General features: G+C 46.7%; 1 protein-coding gene across 1 annotated transcript in view; it reads left to right on the forward strand.

The window, feature by feature from the left end:
* Window positions 1–24,415, forward strand: part of STARD7 (StAR related lipid transfer domain containing 7) — a 29,841-nt gene that overhangs the window by 1,154 nt on the left and 4,272 nt on the right. Inside the window, exons 2-8 of the mRNA XM_078869234.1 lie at window positions 1,658–1,884; window positions 3,132–3,310; window positions 18,254–18,303; window positions 20,315–20,425; window positions 21,675–21,757; window positions 22,347–22,446; window positions 23,249–23,333. Of these exons, the coding sequence (XP_078725360.1) occupies window positions 1,658–1,884; window positions 3,132–3,310; window positions 18,254–18,303; window positions 20,315–20,425; window positions 21,675–21,757; window positions 22,347–22,446; window positions 23,249–23,333 (835 nt within the window). The remainder of the gene's footprint in view (window positions 1–1,657; window positions 1,885–3,131; window positions 3,311–18,253; window positions 18,304–20,314; window positions 20,426–21,674; window positions 21,758–22,346; window positions 22,447–23,248; window positions 23,334–24,415) is intronic.

Consider the following 24,415-nt stretch of genomic DNA (forward strand, 5'->3'; position numbering starts at 1 on the left):
ATGTTGAATATCTTTTGCACCGTACGTAGCCCACCGTGCTAATTGGAGATTCAGAGGCTCGGAAGTCATGTTGTTGGCTGGTTGGTGTGTGTGTAATGCATAGTGTTTGGTGGTGTGTCTTTGTATGGTGTTTGGTGTGTGCATGTGTGTACTTAAAGGTGTTTAGTTGTGCGTTTGTAATTAATTATATGAGTGTGTGTGTGTGTGTATGTAGTTCATTATGCGTTTGCAATTCTTAATGCGTGTGTATGTAAAACATGCTGTGTGATTGTGTGTCTAATTCTTGCTGTGTGTGTAATTCGTGGGATGTGTCTGTAGAAACTCACTAACAATACTTGTCCCAACAGTCTATGTTGGAAATTGTATGTGTAGTGTGTGCAATGCATGATGTATTTTCGTGTATATTTGTATTTATGAGTGTGAATATCCGTGTATTTCTGTCTGTATGTATGTTGCTACATTGGGAAGCACAAGTGTTGCATCTGACAGCCACCTCATTTGGTTAACCCATGACACAGCAGTAAGCAGTGGATTCATCATGGCCGATGATGAGGAATGATCCTTTGGATAGACTGGTGCCTGTAATAGGAGTGAATAATTTCCACCATTGGCTCCACCAATACAGATGAGCACTGCCCCCTTTGCTCCAGGGAGACGCTTGAAATGTTGACATTGAATATACCGTGTAACCAAATATTACAATGGGTCGAGTGGTGGCACCGTGGTTAGCGCACTGTATTATGTATGTATGTTGAACTTCTATTGCACCATACTTAGCCAACCGTGCTAATCGGAGATGCAGGGAAATCGGAGGTGTGGGGACCTTGTCACATGCGTTTGATTCCCGGTCAAGGCTAACATCAGCAGCGAATTATGTTTAAACTGGTTCTGGGTCTCTCCTTCTTCACTCAGCACTGATCAACGTGGTGAAGTATAGTCAATTAACCCCCATAATTAGCACAGCATGGGGAAGCCTTCATCCTTTTTGTGTTTAGTTTGTTGTCCTCCCCCGCACCTCCGATTAGCACGGTTCGCTACGTATGGTGTGAAGGAAGTTCAACATACATACAGCAATGTCTTGACAAAAGACTAAACATTCTACTTCTTAGTTTTATTTTACAGGAAACAGCCGCCCCATCGTCTCTCATAGTTTCCCAGCCATGGCCAGTACTGACAGGTGTCAGGTGACCTCCGTCCAGCCTAGTGCACCGAGCCTGGCACGCGGTCACGCTCGCCCCTTTCAGTATAAACTTGCCAGTGGCAGAGCCGCAAGTCGGATTTTGGTGATTGCTCAAATTACCCGCAGTAATCTGGCAGGTCAAACCCGAATAGATCTTGTTAGAATGTAAAAATAGCCTTTCATCTCAAGACCGCATCAGGTGCGTGCACATGTGTGTGTGCCCCTATGTGAATCCGAAGGCATGCTGGGCATTCCTTCGCATGAGGCCGTGCAACCTAAATAGTTGTTCATCAGCTTGGCATGCTTGATTCCTGTCACATATGCATATTATACATTCTTCCTTGTCTATCCCGAAATAAATCTGATCCTAAACGTTCATCCACTTACCACAAACATGTCTCCTCCCAATGGTTCCTCTTCCCTACCTGAAAGTTCTGTCTACCCCCCTCCCCCCCGAAACGTTGCCTTTCATTTCAGCGTTGCGTTTGCGCCCGTGCTAAACTCTCATCCTCTGGTGGCGGGGGATCTGGATGGGGATCCGGGTCACACTCGGGATCGGGATGGGGCTGGTGGGGCACGGGGTGGAGCGCCGGGTGGTGTAGCGTAGGGTGGTGGTCATGGCTGCGGACCCGTTCATTGGGAGCCATGGCGACGGTGCTGTTCAGCTGGGAGAGGAACAGCGTTGGAGACGATGAGATCACGCGGTAAGGTGGCGGAGCAGAGCAAACGGCAACGTCACCACAGACACAACCCGCGATCACAGCAACCACGGTGTCGCCACGATCAACCAACCGCAGAGAGAAATTCAACCACCACGAGCCACAGCCTCGATCACTGCAACCACAGCACCAACTGTCGATGATACAGCATCAGAAACCACAACCACAGCCATGATCTGTAGCACCGCTGACTTGGACAGACTCGTCACAACCACAATCAACACAGCCTCATCTTATCTTAAATGAATTATAGCACCTTAACCAAGGCGCTTTACAAAGAATTAACAATAGTACATACGACTATAATATTGGAGATGAGGTCAATGAAATAGATGAGAGGAAGCAATGGACAAATCTGTGATGCTTGAATTCGGTGAAAGCAAAATTGATAATAAATTATGATGAATGGATTGAAGAAATGGGGAATGAGTGAACGCCATATAATGAGAATATGAAGAGGGAAAAGTAACAGTGGCGGTTATGAGGGGGAGATGAAGTGGGGGGGTCGTGGGGTGAGCTAGGGAAATTAAGTGATTTTTGAGTGAGGAGCGGAAACAGTGAGTGAAGGTGACTGCTTAATGTGGAGGGGGAAGTTTGTTCCAGTGGTGGGGGGCGAGAAGAGAAAAAGAGCCAAAGTGTGGATTGAGCACAAGGAGAAGGAGGAACAGAGAGAGACAGGGACACAGCAAAGATTGAAAACGTAAAGGGTGAGAACGTGACACGTAGAAAGATACAAGAGTGGCAAGATGTGGTGCCACAGCCTCTCCACAACATACACCTGTGACTGTGTTCTCATTCTTATTGTTAATCCTTTCTTGTCTGGGAAAGCATCACTGAGTCTCGAGACTCCTTTTCAGCAGGATCCAGCCAGGTCTTTGTAATCCGGGGTGATGTTGCTGTGGGTAATCCCATGGAGTAATTTGCAGGTGATTTTTGAACATTGAGATGTTTGGCCCAATATAAGTTACATCGTGTGTGGTGTTTATGTTTGTTCAGCTCTGGGATGAAACCAGATAGCCTGGAGAACGTACAAACTCCACACAGTAACATGCCAGAGTCAGGAATCTAACCCAACACCTTACTGTGCGGCACAAGTGTTACCACTGTGTCTCTGCCACCCTGCGTGTCTCCCAGCTGCATCAGCTATTGCTGTCCCCATGTATAACTCCCCAGTGCCTCACCCTTGATGTCACCCCACCTTGTGTGCATCCACCCCTTTACCCATCCCCTAGGTGTGTGGTTGACCTGCAGACAGTGGAGCGACTTTCAGCATTGCCAGGGTCCGACGCGGATAATGAGGGCGATGATCACATGACCTTGCCCGGCTGGGAGCTCGTGACACAGAGACCCGGGTTTACACTATGGAGACGACCGCTCAGCACGACCCACACTCAACTGTATCAGTACAAAGGTGACAGCACACACAGCTGTTTTAGTACAGATGTGACAGCACACTCAGCTGTATCAGTACTGTTTGTATATATTGTGTTGTGGATTTTTTTGTAAAATTAAAAAAAATGAAAATGTATCAAATTATGCACATTTATTAAATTATGTAAATAGGCACAATTATTAAATTTATTAAATGTGTGTGCAATGTTAATTGATGTTAATCGTGAGTGTAATGTGATCAATCGTATGTGTGATTAGGTGAGTGAAAATGTATGTGTATGATGTGTATTATCTATGTGCGTGAGTGTAGGAGTATTATTAATGTGTGTGTTTGTATTATGATCAATCGGTGTGTGTGTAGTTATGTGTATTATTATTGGTTCTTTCATTGTCTAGTGGGTGTATTATGTGTGTGTGGATATTTGTGATTGATGTGTTAGTGTGTGTGTGATGCTTGGCTTCGTTGTCTAGGGGGTGTATTATGTGGGTGACTGATTTTCAGTTTCATTTCATTTATTACTCTGTGAGCCATGCGGCTCTTGAATCGGGTGCAACCGCAACAAACAAAAACATGAACAAGAAACATCTTAAAGTCACTACATGCAACAGAAAAATCCAGGAAAAAACAGCAAAGTCTTACAGAAAAAACACAGTATTTCAATGCTGTGTGCAAAAATCCCAGTGGGATGCAAGTTAAACAATAACAACCATAAGACAATTTAGATTAAAGTTATCAGGCTAACTCTGTACTATAACAAACAAACATGGCTAAACCAAAAGTTTTCAAAATCACAATAAAGCGATAAAACAATGTAACAGTGATCATAGGAACTGTGATTCAAATTTAACAATAAGCGATATATATAACATGTACGACCAAACTTTTCAGCCATAGCTGGCTGCATGAGTCACTCCATAACAGCAGGAGTATCAGTAGCAAAACATTTCAATACACCTTTAAAGATCAGCACACTATAATCAAAACTCAAGATCATACTTTGCAGCGGTCAACCGAAACGATACATTTGATTTCAGGCCATTCTGAATAGCAGTGGTAGCTAGGGGTGTACCACTCCTCTAGAGCAGTTTTAAGTGAAGATCTTACAGGTAGTGATCCAAGTTTCAGTTTATTGGCGATAGCATTCCAGACCCTGGGGGCATCAATAGCAAAGGCCCTTCCTCCAGTATTTGTACAGCAATAAGGAATGTGAAGCTGTTAAATGAGCGAAGACCTTAGGTCACATTTGTTCTTCGAGACAGTGAGGAGATCCAGCAGGTAGTCTGCTGATTTTTTTTAAGTACATCGTGAATAAATAAGATCTGATGCGCAAGCCGTTGATCATTAAGAGAAGTTAAGTTTGACCCAATGTAGAGATCGCAGTGGTGGGTGCTATATGGGCAGTTCAATGCAAATCTTAAGGCCGAGTGATGAATTGAGTCAAGCTTCTTCAGTATAGTACTGGGGGCTGATTTATATACCATAGCAGAAGTACCCGGCGTTGCCCAGGTGAAAAATATATTTCTTAATAACCTTACATATATACACAGATTGGCTGCTACCCCTGCCCCCCCCCCCCCGCAGCCACGATCTCCTCGGCCGCTGTGCAGTAATATGTACGGCCTATAGTGGTAGCATCTAGCAAATGTATAGTAGTAATCACTGCACGCATCGGGGTGGGGGGGACATCACGCAGTGAAGAATTTACCTGAGCGTTTAGTGTATTTTTAAAGCATTTTTAACGCAAAATAAAATGTTCCCTTCACTACCAACTATTAGTCTTTTATCAACGTGACACTTTTTTACTGATTGGCCGTGTCGGGTGGTGGAGGGTTACAACACATTAATAAATAAGGCGATCTAAACCCAATAACGTTGTTTATGAATAATGGTCGCGAAAGCCTACGTGTTACAAATTGACTCACTTTACTTAATAACCAGGCTACAGTCTACATTATAGACTGCCAGTACACCCACCCAGCTTAATAACCAGGCTACAGTCTACATTATAGACTGCCAGTACGCTCACCCAGCTTAATGACTATTTGTACAGTCAACATTTAAAGAATCGATTCTTGGCGCGTCGGGTTTAAAAGTAATTACACAGTTGTTTTTTCATTGGTATGTAATGTTTGAAAGTTTTCAGAAGATTTTAAATGTATTTTCCCCCCGGGCAACGCTGGGTATATCGAGTTTATACCACAAAGTCGTCGCTTGACACGGGTGGGGTGTCGAGGCCTAGTACCGTGCAGAGCCTCCGGCCTCGCCTAGATTGCCCACCCGGCTGAGGCTGGGTACTGGGGCCGTTACCCCCCCCCCCGCGCTACAATAATACTGTCTAATCGCTATAATTGTATTATCTACCGACCCTATGATAGTAATTGCACATATTGGGGTGGGGGGGGAGTGAAGAGGACGTGAAACTTTGATGAATTTACCTCAGAGTCGCGTGTTAATGCGTGCGCATATTTTTAACGGGAATTAAAAATGGCGTCCACCCCGCAGCGAATGAGTCGCTACCCGTTGCCAGGAGCAACCGCCGTGGTAAACGAAACGGACCAATCGTGTCTCGCAAATCCCTCACATTTCGTCCAATGAAACTGCGTATGGTCCGGCGACACACAGACAGACAGACAGACACACACACAGACAGACAGATTTGCGATTTTATATATATAGACTAGCAGAAGAACCCGGCGTTGCCCGGGTGAAAAATATATTTCTTAATAACCTTACATATATACACAGATTGGCTGCTACCCCTGCCCCCCACCCCCAACCACGATCTCCTCGGCCGCTGTGCAGTAATATGTACGGCCTATAGTGGTAGCATCTAGCAAATGTATAGTAGTAATCACTGCACGCATCGGGGTGGAGGGGACATCACGCAGTGAAGAATTTACCTGAGCGTTTAGTGTATTTTTAAAGCATTTTTAACGCAAAATAAAATGTTCCCCTCACTACCAACTATTAGTCTTTTATCAACGTGACACTTTTTTACTGATTGGCCGTGTCGGGTGGTGGAGGGTTACAACACATTAATAAATAAGGCGATCTAAACCCAATAACGTTGTTTATGAATAATGGTCGCGAAAGCCTACGTGTTACAAATTGACTCACTTTACTTAATAACCAGGCTACAGTCTACATTATAGACTGCCATTACACCCACCCAGCTTAATAACCAGGCTACAGTCTACATTATAGACTGCCAGTACGCTCACCCAGCTTAATGACTATTTGTACAGTCAACATTTAAAGAATCGATTCTTGGCGCGTCGGGTTTAAAAGTAATTACACAGTTGTTTTTTCATTGGTATGTAATGTTTGAAAGTTTTCAGAAGATTTTAAATGTATTTTCCCCCCGGGCAACGCTGGGTATATCGAGTTTATACCACAAAGTCGTCGCTTGACACGGGTGGGGTGTCGAGGCCTAGTACCGTGCAGAGCCTCCGGCCTCGCCTAGATTGCCCACCCGGCTGAGGCTGGGTACTGGGGCCGTTACCCCCCCCCCCCCCCCCCGCGCTACAATAATACTGTCTAATCGCTATAATTGTATTATCTACCGACCCTATAATAGTAATTGCACACATTGGGGTGGGGGGGGAGTGAAGAGGACGTGAAACTTTGATGAATTTACCTCAGAGTCGCGTGTTAATGCGTGCGCATATTTTTAACGGGAATTAAAAATGGCGTCCACCCCGCAGCGAATGAGTCGCTACCCGTTGCCAGGAGCAACCGCCGTGGTAAACCAAACGGACCAATCGTGTCTCGCAAATCCCTCACATTTCGTCCAATGAAACTGCGTATGGTCCGGCGACACACAGACAGACAGACAGATTTGCGATTTTATATATATAGACTAGCAGAAGTACCCGGCGTTGCCCGGGTGAAAAATATATTTCTTAATAACCTTACATATATACACAGATGGGCTGCTACCCCTGCCCCCCCCAGCCACGATCTCCTCGGCCGCTGTGCAGTAATATGTACGGCCTATAGTGGTAGCATCTAGCAAATGTATAGTAGTAATCACTGCACGCATCGGGGTGGGGGGGACATCACGCAGTGAAGAATTTACCTGAGCGTTTAGTGTATTTTTAAAGCATTTTTAACGCAAAATAAAATGTTCCCCTCACTACCAACTATTAGTCTTTTATCAACGTGACACTTTTTTACTGATTGGCCGTGTCGGGTGGTGGATGGTTACAACACATTAATAAATAAGGCGATCTAAATCCAATAACGTTGTTTATGAATAATGGTCGCGAAAGCCTACGTGTTACAAATTGACTCACTTTACTTAATAACCAGGCTACAGTCTACATTATAGACTGCCAGTACACCCACCCAGCTTAATAACCAGGCTACAGTCTACATTATAGACTGCCAGTACGCTCACCCAGCTTAATGACTATTTGTACAGTCAACATTTAAAGAATCGATTCTTGGCGCGTCGGGTTTAAAAGTAATTACACAGTTGTTTTTTCAATGGTATGTAATGTTTGAAAGTTTTCAGAAGATTTTAAATGTATTTTCCCCCCGGGCAACGCTGGGTATATCGAGTTTATACCACAAAGTCGTCGCTTGACACGGGTGGGGTGTCGAGGCCTAGTACCGTGCAGAGCCTCCGGCCTCGCCTAGATTGCCCACCCGGCTGAGGCTGGGTACTGGGGCCGTTACCCCCCCCCCCCCCCCCGCGCTACAATAATACTGTCTAATCGCTATAATTTTATTATCTACCGACCCTATAATAGTAATTGCACACATTGGGGTGGGGGGGGAGTGAAGAGGACGTGAAACTTTGATGAATTTACCTCAGAGTCGCGTGTTAATGCGTGCGCATATTTTTAACGGGAATTAAAAATGGCGTCCACCCCGCAGCGAATGAGTCGCTACCCGTTGCCAGGAGCAACCGCCGTGGTAAACCAAACGGACCAATCGTGTCTCGCAAATCCCTCACATTTCGTCCAATGAAACTGCGTATGGTCCGGCGACACACAAACAGACAGACAGACACACACAGACAGACAGACAGATTTGCGATTTTATATATATAGACTAGCAGAAGTACCCGACGTTGCCCGGGTGAAAAATATATTTCTTAATAACCTTACATATATACACAGATGGGCTGCTACCCCTGCCCCCCCCCCCAGCCACGATCTCCTCGGCCGCTGTGCAGTAATATGTACGGCCTATAGTGGTAGCATCTAGCAAATGTATAGTAGTAATCACTGCACGCATCGGGGTGGGGGGGACATCACGCAGTGAAGAATTTACCTGAGCGTTTAGTGTATTTTTAAAGCATTTTTAACGCAAAATAAAATGTTCCCCTCACTACCAACTATTAGTCTTTTATCAACGTGACACTTTTTTACTGATTGGCCGTGTCGGGTGGTGGAGGGTTACAACACATTAATAAATAAGGCGATCTAAACCCAATAACGTTGTTTATGAATAATGGTCGCGAAAGCCTACGTGTTACAAATTGACTCACTTTACTTAATAACCAGGCTACAGTCTACATTATAGACTGCCATTACACCCACCCAGCTTAATAACCAGGCTACAGTCTACATTATAGACTGCCAGTACGCTCACCCAGCTTAATGACTATTTGTACAGTCAACATTTAAAGAATCGATTCTTGGCGCGTCGGGTTTAAAAGTAATTACACAGTTGTTTTTTCATTGGTATGTAATGTTTGAAAGTTTTCAGAAGATTTTAAATGTATTTTCCCCCCGGGCAACGCTGGGTATATCGAGTTTATACCACAAAGTCGTCGCTTGACACGGGTGGGGTGTCGAGGCCTAGTACCGTGCAGAGCCTCCGGCCTCGCCTAGATTGCCCACCGGCTGAGGCTGGGTACTGGGGCTGTTACCCCCCCCCCCCCCCCGCGCTACAATAATACTGTCTAATCGCTATAATTGTATTATCTACCGACCCTATGATAGTAATTGCACACATTGGGGTGGGGGGGGAGTGAAGAGGACGTGAAACTTTGATGAATTTACCTCAGAGTCGCGTGTTAATGCGTGCGCATATTTTAATGGGAATTAAAAATGGCGTCCACCCCGCAGCGAATGCGTCGCTACCCGTTGCCAGGAGCAACCGCCGTGGTCCGCGCCGGTCGTCCAATGAAACTGCGTATGGTCCGGCGACAGACAGACAGACACACACACAGACAGACAGACAGATTTGCGATTTTATATATATAGATGTCACGGTAATCAAGTAGAGGCAGTATGGTAGCTTTTATCAATTCCAAGCGGAACATAGGGGGGGAAGCAGTGCTTGTGTCGATACAGAACACCAATTTTTTATTTTGTCTTTTTACCAATATAATCAATGTGACCTTGAAAATTCAGTTTTGAATCAAAGATGACCCCAAGATACTTATAGATCTTGACTTGCTCTATTTGATGATCATTTAAGGAAGATAATTGGGGAAAAATAACTCCCTGTGATTAATGTGTGTGCGTGTGATGCTTAGCTTTGTTGGTTAGGGGTGTATTACCAATCGTGATAAAACAGATCATGATTCTCGCTTAAAAATTTACTGATTATGATTTTATTGTAATTATGTCCGGTCTCAGGATTCAGATCTCACCACAGGATACAGTTCTTTCAATTAAGATAATTTTGACTTAAAACTTTCGTGAATGCAGGAATTTATATTCTTTGGTTCTTTTGGTAAAGTCACGCAGATAAAAATAATAATAATAATAAAGATAAGCATTAAAAAAACACGACATTTCGATCGCAACACAAGTGGTCGTCATCAGGAAAATGGGGGTTAGCCTCTCAAGGCAAGCTGTTTATAAAGGTTTAAAACGGGCGTGGCCTAAGTGTCAGCAGAATAGGCGGGGTAGCTAATGTTAATGTTAGGGATTAAAAACGGTGGCCCCCAGCAGCATGTAGGGCAGTGCTGCCGGGAAAATTACACACTCACACTGGTGGCGGTGGAGGTTGTTGCTAGAGGTGATGGTAGTGGTGGGTAGTGATGGTGCTGCTAGTGGGCTTCCACCAATAAAGGGCTGCTACTAGTGGTGATGGTAGTAGTGGGCAGTGATGGTCCTGGTAGTTGGCTTCCATCAATTAAAGGGCTGCCAGGTCGAAAATAGAAACATTACAGTCATACTCTTTGGTTCTTTCGGTAAAGTCACGTAGGTAGAAAAAATAATAGATCACGACGTTTCGATCGCAACACAAGCGACCGTCTTCAGGTGAGAGAGAGAAAGCTCCTGCAACAAGGTCTTATGTAGGCTTGTTATATGACTTAAACTGGTTGACAACGGCCTTCCAGTAATTGTTGAGTTTGTACCCATCTTCTCGGTTGAAATTGTGTATATATGGATGGCTTCATGAACAAATCTTTGTTGAAAGTCAGTGGGTTTGCAAAGTACCTTTGTCTTAGAGAAATCAGTTTCGTGTGAGCCCACCGCATTAAAACAATGATCAGCCACGGCCGAGGTATTGGTCCTACCGTGTTTCAGATCTGCCTTATGTTCACGAACCTGGTCCGAGACATGTCGCTTACTTTCCCCAAAGTAACTACTGCCACAGACACAGCTTAGTTTGTAGACGCCGGGGTATTGCATGTCAGGGATCTTGTCCTTCACAGATGGGATCAGATCACGAATTTTATGTACTGTGTTAAATCGGACCTGGATCTTTCTTGTGTTCATGGTTTTGGAAATCTTTTTGGTTACCCCTGCTATGTATGTTAAGGTAATGGTTTTGATTGAATCCTCAGATGGCTCCTTCCTCACGGTTGGGGTGATGGCTTTGCGGATTGTGCAGTCAGAATATCCATTCGCCTTGAGAGCTTGGTGTATGTGTTTAAGTTCACTGGTTAGGTGTTCATGGTCGGACCATGGTGATGGTGTGACGCCTATTTGAATGCAGAGTCACACCATCACCCCGCACAGAAATCTGCTCTTATCATGACGCTCATTCATCGAGCTAAGAAAGTGTCAGATGGTGACAGTCTGAGAAGTGAAGTTCAACATGTTAAAGAAGCGCTGCAAATGAACGGTTACAATGATGCACAAATCAACAGGACATTGAATGCCAAAACCAAATCAAATAACACAAGCAATGAAACTGGCCACGTATTTAAAACGATTAAAATACCGTACATTGTGGGAGTAACTAAAAAACTAGCCAGATGTTTGGAAAAACAAACATCCGAGTCAGATTTGGCATGGTACATAAATACAGAAATTAATATCTAGTACAAAAGATGTATCACCGATGCTATCAACAGAAGGTGTGTGTACAGGATTAACTGCACTTGTGGCAAATGTTATGTTGGGCAAACAGGACGAATGATCAGCACAAGACTAAAAGAACATCAGCGTAATATTAAATACTCTCAAATACACAACTGTCAGCAGTAACATAACACATGTGCCAACAAGGACACTCAATTGATTTTGATAATGTTGAAGTTCTATGCAAAACTAGCTACTACTGGCCAAAACTAATTAGAGAATCTATCGAAATTGAAAGAAATAAAAATTATTTTAACTGTTCGGATAGCTACCGACTTAGTGCTGTGTGGAAGCGAATCATCAAATAATACATTGTTTAAATGCATGCCTATATAGAGCACCATACTTCAATAGGGATTACCGTTGGTACAGCTATTTTAATATACACAATGGACAGGAAGGACAAGATCAAAGGGCGCATGCATAATGTACGTTGGCTCATTAATCCCCCCCCCCCACTTTGCGCAAGAGTGCAGAAGTGTGGTCACCACATGTACGCCTCGATATAAGGAACAAAACAGGTGGACTTCTCCACAAATATGGCTGTCGCCTGATGAAGCTAGTTGTAATTACTGGCGAAATGTCGTACTCCGATTGTAAATGTTGTGGCTTGGCTCTCTCACACACTGGTGTGCTGTACTAGTGACGAATTGGCATGTTCTGTTTACGTGACAACCCTTACTAGTTGGCTGTGTCAGGTAGTGGCGGGTTTTAATGACACATTTCTATATTTACGCGATCCAACCCAAAAAAAACTGTATTATGAACTTTAATATCTAAAAACACTCTAATATGCAAACACTCTAATATGCAAACACTCTTATCATCAGAATTACCACAACAGTACTCATGCAAATATCGTACTCATCGATCCGTTCAAATAAAAACAACAATGGTCAAGTCTTATGGTTACGTTGTTAAACAGGGCAATAGAACAATAGGCTAACTTCTCATGGTAACGTGACAATACACAACGATAGGGAAGCCCTTAAAATGGCAATATTCATATGGAAACATGCTAAAGAAATGTGTGCCAATGGCAAAAGGGCATCAACTCATTAATTGGTAAGATGCGATTTAAAGAAATATCTAAAAACAATTCATGCGAGTGTATAGGTTCCAAACATAGATGATTATCAAATGGCTAGTAGGACATCAATTAATTCGCGGGTAAGATTCTTCTTCTTCCTAGCGTTGTTCCCGCTGTGGCACAGGGTCCGCTTTTCGGCATTGTCTTCTCCATTTGGCTCGGTCCAGGGCATCTTCAGGGGCTGCGTTGACCGTCTTTATGTCTTCCTTTATTCGATCCATCCATCGCTTCTTCGGACGTCCGCGTGGACGGCGGCCCTCTGGCTCAATACGCATGGCAGTCTTGGCCACTGATGACTCTTCACTTCGCATTACATGGCCATACCACCGAAGCCTTGCCTCAAGCATCTTGTCCACAATGGGGGCCACACCAAGTCGCTTCCGAACGTCTTCGTTCATGACACGATCCCATCGAGTGAGTCCGAGGCTCCATCTGAGCATCCTCATCTCCATGGTGTGGAGAGCTTGTTCGTGTACAGTTGTGGCTGGCCAGCACTCGGATCCATAGAGTTCCACCGGTCGGACGATGGTCTTGTAAATTTTTCCCTTCAGCCTATCTGGCATTTTCCGATCACAGAGGACTCCGGTGACTTGCCTCCACTTCATTAATGCCACATTGACTCGTGACCTCACATCAGTCGTGATGCTACCATCTGAGCTGATGGTGGAGCCCAGGTACTTAAAGTCCGTCACTTTCTTCAGATCTTCTCCGTCAATGCTGATGGTGCCGTCGGTTTGGGGGCCACACTCCATATACTCCGTCTTTTTGATGTTGAACCTCATCCCGTTTTCGTCCAAACGTTCCTTCTACAAGTGCGTTTGTCTTTCCACTTCTCCTCTCTCTTCATCTGAGAGGAAGACGTCATCCGCGTAGAGAATTGACCATGGCAGGGGCGTGTGCAGGTCGGCAGTGATCGTGTCCATGCACAGGATAAACAGGAGTGGTGACAGGGCCGATCCTTGGTGCACTCCAACGCTGATGGGAAATGGCGGTGATATGCCCACTGCACACCTGACTGCACTGGTGATGTTCTTGTATAGGAGTTGCACCCAATGCACGTAGGTTTCAGGGACTCCATGGGATCGAAGCGAGTGCCAGATGAGGTCGTGGGGGACCCTGTCAAATGCATTTTCAAGGTCGAGGAACGACACGTGCACAGCTTTGTTCTTCTCTCTGTGCCTCTCCAGCAGAAGCCTCGCCGCGAATATGGCGTCCGTAGTGCCACATCCTTTGACGAAGCCGCATTGGTTGGGTGATAGGGTGATGATGTTTCTAATCCTCGTGTCCAAAACTCGCTCAAAGATCTTCATCGCATGACACAGGAGCCGGATTGGCCTGTAATTCGAGCATTCTGCCACGTCCCCTTTACCCTTCCAAATTGGAACCGTCGTGCTGGTCGACCAGGCTTCTGGGACCTCACCGGTGCTCGTGATAGTGCTGAAGAGCTGGGTAAGGAGGGCAGCACCCTGCCTGCCAAGGATCTTCCAGGCCTCAGCAGGGATATTGTCCGGGCCAGTCGCTTTCCCATTCTTCATTCTCTTGATAGCTTGTTCCACTTCGGTGATGGTGATAGGTGAAACCGGACCGAGGACGTGTTCAGCGCTAATAATAGGTGGGTGGGGAAATTCCTGGTTGCAGATTCCAGAGAATTAGTCGCTCCAGCGTTGAAGGATGGCGGGCGGGTCTCTGAGAGCGCTGTGATTCTCATCCTTTATGCATTTGACCTGACCAATATCCTGAGTCGAACGATGGCGCGCCTCTGCCAGTCAATAGATCTTATTGGCACCTTCTGAGGTGTCCAGTTCGACATACAGTTGGTCGTATTGAGCTAATTTCACCGCTGCTACTACTCGCTTCGCTGCCGATTTTCAGTTTCTGTATTGTTGGTAATCCAGATCTGCGAGCGTTTGGCGCCACTTCTTGAAAGCTAGCTTCTTCTCTTTCACTGCTAGCTGAACTTCTTCGTTCCACCACCATATTTGCTTGTCAATGAAGTGTTTTCCCGGCTTAGTTAGCCCCAGTGCTTCCGTTGCTGCTGTGCACAGTTGGCCGGCGAGATCTTCCCAAATCGCATTCGCTGGTCGGTTGGTGTTCACGTCAATCTGATTGAGGGTGACTCTCAGCTGATCCTTGCATTCCTTCATCCGCCACCATTTAATTCGCTGCTGTCCCGTTGTTGGTGGGCGATGTCGCTGGCCAATGTCCATTTTCATGTCCATGACCAGGATGCGATGTTGTGGGGCGATGTTGTCCGATGGTATGACTTTAGTGTTTGTCACCATTTTCAGCTTATCCCGCTTGACAAGCCAGTAATCAATTTGAGTTGATCTCCCACCACTGGCGTACGTAATGAGATGGGACGGTCTCTTCTTGAAGAAGGTGTTGGCGAGGACAAGATCATGGGCTTCCGCAAAGTCCAGGGCTCGGTTTCCCTCATCGTTCCGGGTACCATATCCTTGGCCACCATGGTTTCGAGGGTATCCATCCCGGGCGTTTCCAATGTGTCCATTTAGGTCTCCACCAATTACTAACTGCTCTTCTCCATTTATCGATTGCATGTGTCCATCAAATTGTTCCCAAAATTCCTCCTTGGTATCTGCTGGGCAGCCAGGCTGCGGCGCATAACAAGATACCAAGCGGAGGCGTAGGTCGTTTGAGTCGATTTCTATGGACATGAGGCAGTCGGAAACACGGTAGACGGCCACGACGTTGTCTCGTAGATTTTGGCTGACTGCGATTCCAACGCCGTTCTTGGTGTTTCTTTCACCGTTGTAGAACAGTTTGTATCCTTCTCCAATCTCCCTGGCCTTTGCTCCACTCCATTTCGTTTCTTGGATGCATACGATGTCGATACGACGGGCCTTTAGGGCAGCTGACAATTCTCGACTTCTCCCTGTCAATGTTCCGATGTTGAGTGTTCCCAGCCGTAGTCGGACTAACTTCTTTAGCCTGCCCCATCCATGAGCAGGTAGCCCTCGTCCACTTCTCGCGTCGTTTGGGCGAGGACGGCGCGCGTTTCCCCCGAGGGGCGCCCTAGCTTGTTCCGAGTTGATTTGACGTTGCCATAGATGCGACACAGAAATACTTTGGCCGGTGGGTCGCTCCATCTGACGCCAAAGACCCTCACCGTTGGTTGGAATCCAGCCGGCACCGCGTGGAGGTGGTGATGGGATTTTGCCGGCTCTTCGCGGGTAAGATTATGCAATTAAAATAAATATCCCAAAACAATAGTATTAATTTGAGTGTATAGACTTGGAAAATAGATGCTTATCAATTGGCTAGTAGGACGTCAATTAATTCATTGGTGAGATTATGCGATTACAAGAAACAACCGACTAAAATACTTCTAATGACCATATTTATGCAACTTAAGGGACAGAACAATGCTTCTCCACGACCAGTTAATACTTAACACACCACCTTGGAATGGCAACCCTATGTGAAACAAAACACCGCGGAACAACCTTATTCGTACCGATATGCGCGTTGTGTCTGTGTGTCTTGGAGGTGCAGTCACCACGAGGTCCAATAATTATTGCGGGTAGTATGGTTTGAATTCATCTACTTAACGATCTCTGCACGTGGATCGTATTACCAACTGTGGCTCTGGGGTCCAGAGGGCAGTGAGCAGCTTGTGTAGCCTGTTTCCTTGTACCGAAAATACCTCAGGTCCCCAGCAGGGGGCGTTGGGTCGGCGGGTGTATGTCGGCACGCGGCGTGTGGTCCACTCGGGCTGAACGCCCGTCAGGCTCCGTCAACAGCTGGAGTGGCTGTCGAGTCGGCACGCTGGAAGGGGTCGATGGGTCAGACTCAGTCTTCAGTGGTGTCTACGGTGGCCACGTCGCCAGATAGTGCTCGCAGCTTGTCCGTTGGGTGGCAGCACATCACCCCCCTTGGCATCAGGCATGGTTGACCCTTGCAGACTGAGGGGCAGCTGGGAGAGACAGCAGCCGTCGTGTCTTCCCCCCTCTTCCCGAGAGTCATCCGGCGGTTGCCTGTACGTCTCATACTCTGCTCAGTGAACACGCTCCAGATCTGGTTATCTCGTTCTGCGTCAGTCTCTGACTTGACCCTCAACTGTCCTTCACCTGTGGCTTGGCGAGGTACTGGGCACACTCACAAGTGGTGGCTGCCTCAGGTCTCCCCTCGGAGAGGTTGACTTTGATCTGAGCACAATAGGAACGATCATCACACTATGATCATGTGTGAAGGCTGTATAAAGCGACCTTGCCACCGGGGGCAGTCTCGCTCACAGTACTCTCCCTCACATTGTATCGCAATGTCGAGAGTGCAAGCCTTAACTTTGCAGTGACTCCCCTAATGACATTTATGAAATCGGAAAAGAAAACCTTCCCGTGATGCGTAGTCTGCCAGAGCAGAGCTCCCTACTATTGCCAGTCACGAGGGCAAGTCCCGGAGTCTGACTGGAGCAGATCTAGTTTGTGTGGTTTGGCTTCCTCCTTACATCCGATATTTTCCCGACTTTTGCTTCCTTGGGTCAGCTGTTGCAATTTTTTTCTTCTCACAAAGGCTCGGATGTTCCTTTGATTTCACACCTTGGCTCGTCATTGGTCAGTTGCTGTCCTTTTGTTATGGCTGCCTGGACATCCTGAGCCAGTGATTGTCACCTCGGCCATACTTCCCCCTTCGGAGGTCATCTCAAGGCTTGTGGATGCAGATTTTCTTAATTGTGTGGAGTGTCTGTAGCCTTGTTTATTGAGAAACGGCCTTCCTCCCTCTTTAAATCGCCTCATCCTTAGAAATGAATTCCTGCTGCAGCATGTAATGACAGCCACTGGGAAGACAGAGGCGGTTGGGTAGGCTCTGGTTATACCCATGGAATACATATTATTTTGGTCGTGGAGAATTTACATAATTCATATTGTATATCTTCTGAATGATCCTTTGGTTCACTTCTTCAATACAAAACTTCTATAATTCGTTATCAATGGTATATGCCTACCCAGATCTCATGGCACTCATGTATAGATAGGTGGGTCTTAATAAAGCATGCAACTAGTTGTATTCAAAACCTCTTGGGCTACATCATCATATAACAATACATTCTATCCAGTTAACGTTTGAAAATATTCCTATGAGGTGGTGTTCAATCCAACTCTACAACTTTCCCAAGTCAAAGCTTGTGAATAATTAACCTCCAGATGTCTTTTATGTGGGGGCGAGGCAGGTGGGGGTGCTCCTTTGGCCTATGTTGTCTCGAGGGAGGAGTTCACAGGCCTCTATGACTGCGTTTTTTAGATCTCGCTAAATCCAGACGTATAAAAAAAAACTTGTTAAAACTAGGCAATATCACAGTACAGAGGTGCCAACACACACAGCTGTAACAGTACAGAGGTGACAGCACACGCAGCCATATCAGTACTAACAGCACATAAAGCGGTACTTGTACTGACAACACACAGATGTATCAGTACAGAGGTGACAGCACACACACCTGTATAAATACAGCCAAACTTTACTCACAGTATAACCTTCAGCCACATAATCATGAAAAATTCACTTGTGCTCATAGTGCACCTAGCCTGGCATGTGTAGCATGTGTGTTAATGCGTATGTTGTGTGTGTGTGTTTCAGTTTACGGGACTTACACAGACATCTCACCTCAGCAATTTTTAAATGTGCAGGTAACATACGCGCACACACGTGCACACAGTTCTGCGTTAACCATTAAGTCTGTCTAGCTAGGTATGCAACAGTGCATGTGTGCATGCGCGTTTGTGTGTGGGGAGCAGTGGCACAGCAGTTAGCAGGGTTCGCTACGAACCCGGCCACCCGAGTTAGATTCCCGCTCACGACCAACAGTGACGATTATCTTAACCGGTCCTGTGCCTCCTCCTCTAGGTCGATCACATTTGTATAGTTCTAATGACATCCGGCACGAGTTTGAGGTGCATCTTACTTTCCCGGACCATCTTATAATACAGAGATTAAAGTTTAAAGTCCAAATCTGAGCAGTGGCCTGTGATTACTGCAGTAGACCAGGTTCTCAAATGGAGTAAGTTGATTATTTTCAGGCTGCTTTCGGAAAAAAGAAAATCCAAAAGCCGTGCGTTGTGTTAAATTTAGTTTGACGCTTGATTCGTCTAAATTCCAGTTTAATTTAACTGTATAGTGACAATCTCATAGCAGTGTGTGTGTGAATGTACATCGACTGCTTGCACTCGAGGGGAGCGGTAATGTAATGGTTAGCGCGCTGCGCTATGAACCCGGCTACCAGAGTTAAATTCCCACTTCGGGGCAACATCATTTTACAGTTATCTGAACCAGTCCTAGGCTTTGCCTAGGTAGACTCAACCTCAATTGAGTACCTGGTAAAATTTATAAAAATTGTCACTAGGAAGACATTCGGCCTGGCGTGGTGCTGGCTACCCACCCCCTACTGTTCCATGCCCGCCTTCATAGATACTCACTGACAGTACTTGCCCCAGCAGTCTGTTAAGGCTATACGGGGGATCTTTGTGTTAGTGTGTGTGTGTCTGTGTTCCACATGATCGACGCCCGGGTGCGATCAAGGGATGGCTCCCTATTGGTCAACCACGTTATGTATGCCGATGATTTGGTAATAGCTGCTCATTCAGAAGAGGAGTTGGAGACGCTGCTGCTGAGACTGGAGCGTGCCACTAAGAGGTGGGGCCTTACCATCAGCCCCACCAAAACTAAGCACCTGCCTGGGTATTTTGTACCATCGGACACTCCACCCCCACAACTCCCAATTGGTGATGGGGCAGTTGTGGAGAGAGTGGAGAGTTTCCCATACCTGGGCAGTGTGCTTATGACTGGCTCCAGTTTATCAGCAGAGGTCTCACTCCGAATCAGTCGAGCGGCAATATCTTTTCATCGGTTGCGTAACGCTGTGTGGAAGCTGCCTGGTCTCTCGCGCCGCACGAAGCTTCAGGTCTTTTCGGCCACGGTCATTCCCTCCCTTCTCTACGCTTGCGAAACGTGGACCCCCCTAGTGGAGCATCTTCGCCGGTTGGAAACATTTAGGCTGGCCTGCCTACTATCCATCCTGGGTTTAACCAGGCTGGATTGTGTGAGGAGCTCACAAGTCCTTGAAAGATCTGGGCAAAGTCCCATCAGTGAGCTCCTCCGGCAGGCAAGGCTGTGTTGGCTGGGTCATGTAGCCCGCATGCCCAGCCACCGCCTGCCTAAACAGCTTTTGTTCGGCCGGATCGAGGGGGCTAAACGGGCGCGGCACGGGCTAGAGAAGAGATGGAGTGATGTGGTACAGGAGGATGTGGAGCTGAGTGGACTTGCCGATGACTGGTACCAGCGGTGCCAAGATCGGCCTCAGTGGAGGAGGCTCGTGAAGGACGCTACTGGGCAGTTGGAGGCAGTCGCCCTCCAACAACAACGGAGGGCGGAGGAGCGACACTCACAACAACGAGCGGAGCGCCGGGTGGCTAAAGCACAGCAAATTGGTACAGTAGGGGGCACAGGTGGTGCATCAGCCAGTCATCTCGGTCATCTCGGTCAGTCGACCCGTGGCACCTGGGTCTGCCCCGTGACCTCCTGCCAGCGGGCGTTCGACACTTCACGTGGCCTCAAGGTGCACATGGCCTGGCACAAGCGTCGTGGTGACGTCACCGCCACTTAGTGGCGAATGGCGGTTGTTGTTGTTGTTGTGTTCCACAGCTGGACATCGAGTATAGGAAGAGATGGGATCAGCTGGTCATCAGACTCGACCTCATCGATCATGACGAATCCACGGGGTCAGAGGTCATCCACTGGGTCACGCACTTCCCGGTACATAATGGCACCTGTTTTTTTTCTCCCCCTCCCCCAGTTTTTTCCACAATTCTGTCAGTATCGCAGAGTAGCCACGGCCCTCCTTCCTAGAGAATGGCCCATGGAAACAGATATCATAGAGCTACCTCTCAGATTCCTTCAAGTGACCTCTGATTCACACAAGAGAGGACAGAAATGTTTTATTCCTCAGAGCTGGAATTCAGAACTAAATTTAGTGATGGTTTAATTCTCTATTGGTCTCTATTTTAAGTCTATGAGTCTTTGTGTCAGTTGTTGGTGACCAGGCTCAGACCATTAACTCACTGCACTTGACAATCTGCTTTAATCACAGGCAGTGCCTGAAACCTGGATTTGAATCCAAGATATCGGGTAGTTACCAGCACAGCACTGACCTCCGAGTCACCCGTCCCACTCCAACCCTAGGAGCGTATTCCCTAAATAGATTGCAGCTTTGTCAGAATCAGAATACTTATTCATACTGGAGGAATCCAAAGAGTTATAAAGCTCATTTTCACAGATGTCCAGTAGGGGCAGGTAAGAACGCTACAAGAACATTCCATTAAATGCAACTTGTGTGGACGTATGCACATGTGCATGTGTGTTGTACCCTCAAAGTGCACCTATCCTGGCACAATGGCAGCTGTTATTCTTGCGTGGGGAGTGACAGCACAATGGTTAGCATATTGCACTTTGAAACCGAAGCCCGAAGTTTGGTTTCCAGCCTTGGCTAACATCAGTCGCACTTGGCATCTAAACCAGTCCTGAACTTCTCCTAGGTTGACTCGGCCTTAAATGAGCACCTGGTATTGCTGCATAAACAGCACCAGGAGACAAAGGTGGTGGTGGCCACACCATGTCAGTCTGAATAGGGGCTCGCTAACAGCGCTTTCCCCAATAATATGTAAGGCTATGTCAGAGATATTTGTCTCCATCTATGTGTGCGACTAAATCACCCAGCATATCAGATCTCAAAAGCTAAGCAGGTTTGAGGCTGGATAGTGCTTGGATGGGCCACCCCCATCCACAAAACAGGGTGCTGGAGGCTGGTCGGGGGCTATGTGGTGAGCAGAAAATTCCATTGTTGTATGCCACATCTATGCTTTCCGCCTTCACCAGTCCGCACAGAGCAGCGTTGTCCACCAACCCCCATGACCCACACGGTATGGGTAGGCACTCACCCAGCAGTGGATTGACAGCAGGGCTGCGCACGTGTGCTTGTTTATGTGTGCATGTGCGTGCACTGCAGTACCCCCTGTACGCACGCGATTACGTCTACGTGCGTCGCCACTGGCTTGATGAAAAGAACAACATCATGGTGCTCGTGTCGAGGTGAGCATGGGTGGCGCACGGCACACCGCAGCGCACCTCACCATACCGCAGAAAACCACCCCATACTGCACCACACTGCTGCACACCATCAGTACAATCCACCTACCACGTTACGTGACGTAAAAAAACAATCACGTCGTACTACAGCACTCTGCATAAGCCAAGCCATACCTCACCATGCAAAGCCACACCACCCATCCTGAAACACAACACTGGGGGTGTATTTGTGTGTGTGCATGAGTGTGTAAGAGTGTGTGTATATGTGGGGACCGGTAGTGCAGTGGTTTGCGCACTGCGCTATGAACTCGGCTACCCGAGTTTGCTCAACCAATAACAGCAGCGTTTATTTTAATCTGTCTTGGGCCTCCCCTAGGTCGACCCAGCCTTAAATTAGTACCTGGTGGGATGTGTAAACATGAGCACTGGTGAGACAAAGGCGGCCGGGCGCGGTGCTGACCTCCCACCTCTTCGTGTGACATGCCTGCCTTAATAGGTGCTCTCTAACAGCACTTGCCTCAACAGCCTGTTAAGTCTACATGGGGGATCTGTGTGTGTGTACCCGTGTGTGCGTACCCGTGTGTGCGTGCAGATCGGTGGATCACCCTGACATGCCAGAGTCTTCCAAATTCGTGCGCGTGCGATCATACTACTCCCAGATGGTTGTCCGCGCACACAGCTCCTTCCAGGAGGTAAATGGGAGTCAACCACCTCTAACCACATATTCTTGGTTCTTTCGGTAAAGTCACGTAGATATAAAACAAAAAGCAAAATTAAAAGCAAAAAACCCACGACGTGGGTGTTTTGCTTTTCATTTGCAGTCACGAAAGATTTAAGTCTAAATTTAACCTCTAATCACCTTTACATACTTCCAATCATTTCCAAACACCACTCAACTACCTCTCACCACTTCCACCCACCTCCAAACCATCTCTTATTAACCTTCAACGACCTCCAACCACCTCTCAGCAACCAGACACACAACCTCCAATCACCTCTAAATCACCCCCCAAGCACTTCCTAAGCACCTCTCAACTATCTCTTAATCACCAGACACCATCCACAACCACCTCTCAACCACCATACACCATACACTCCAGCCACCACACACCACCCACAACAACTGTTAAGACACTAACTACAACTATAAACACCCAATCAATTTCAATTTACTATGTGTGAACGGTGGCACAGTGGTTAGCACACTGAGCTACAAACCTGGCTATCCATTATCGATAACAGGCTACGCCTAACCACCAGTGGCAAGCGATACTATAACTGTTCCTGGACTTCCCCCTCAATTGGCTCAGCCTTAAATGAATACCTAGCAGAGTGTGTAATCACATCAGCCTTGGTGGTTCTCGCCACACCACCCCCTCGTGCGCCGTGCCGGCCTTTATAGGTGCTTGTCGCTAACAGCACTTGCCCCAACAATCTGTGTCGACTACACAGGATATGTTTATGTGAATATGTGTATGTGTGTGCGTGTCTCAGAGAGGATTTGACTACTTGCTCACGTACCAGGACGACCCGCAGACCGTGTTTCCCCGTTCCTGCATCAGCTGGATGGTGTCGAGTGGTGAGTTCATGGCCATATCTCGTGCAGTGTCTCTGACTTGACACCCAAACCCAGGGCTTGAACCTAGAAGCTCGGCAATTCTTGGTGTCTCTTACATGGCATTTATAAACCATCTGAGAGAGACGCACACATCCAGAGCAATAGCTTGAACCCAGGATTTTCTCAGTGCCTAGTGTACCTGACTTGGCTATTATGTATTCTCTGAGAGAGATATTGAGAGACACCAAACCTAGCATTGAACCCAGGACCTCAGTGTCTCCAATCCGGCCATTGTGAACACCATGAGAGACTTGGATACCCAGACCTGGGGCTTAACTGTCATGTCACCATCTGGAACACAGCCATTATAAACCCCTGAGGGAGAGCAAGACAGATATACCTCGACCCAGGGCTTGTTGAACCCAGGTACTCAGCACAACTGGATCACTATCCCCGACACAGCCATTATAAACTAAAAAGCTTTTATTTTACCAGGTAAGAAAGCCCACTGAGCTCTTTTTCAGAAGCGACCTGGTGACAAATGATAACTCAATGTACTGTATTGATAGCAGGTGTTACCAAAAAGATTTCCAAAATCTTAAACAAACACAAGATCCAGGTCCGATTTAATACATTACACAAAATCCGTGATCTATTCCCATCTGTGAAGGATGTCATTCCTGACATGCATTATCCTGGAGTTTACAAAATGAGTTGTACCTGCGGCAGCAGTCACATTGGGGAAACGAAACGACATGTCTCGGACTGTGTACGCGAACACAAGGCAGATCTGAAACACGGCAGAACCAATACCTCTGCCGTGGCTGACCATTGTTTTCATGCTGTGGGCTCGCATGATATTGTTTTTTCCGAGACCAAGGTACTCTGCAAACCTTCGGGCTACTATCAAAGGTTTGTTCATGAAGCCATCCAGATATATAAACATAGACATAAGATGGATAGAAATTGAGCAATCATTGGAAGGATGTTATTAACCAGGTAAAATCCTAACTGCTTTATGGTTGTTGTCTATCATATCTGCCGGGTACTAGTCTATCCCCCCGCCATCCCCAGCTTTCTCAACCTTCCAGCCCCGCCCACTT

The sequence above is a fragment of the Lampetra fluviatilis genome, chromosome 27 (genome assembly GCF_964198595.1).
Source record: "Lampetra fluviatilis chromosome 27, kcLamFluv1.1, whole genome shotgun sequence".
NCBI classification, from domain to species: domain Eukaryota; kingdom Metazoa; phylum Chordata; class Hyperoartia; order Petromyzontiformes; family Petromyzontidae; genus Lampetra; species Lampetra fluviatilis.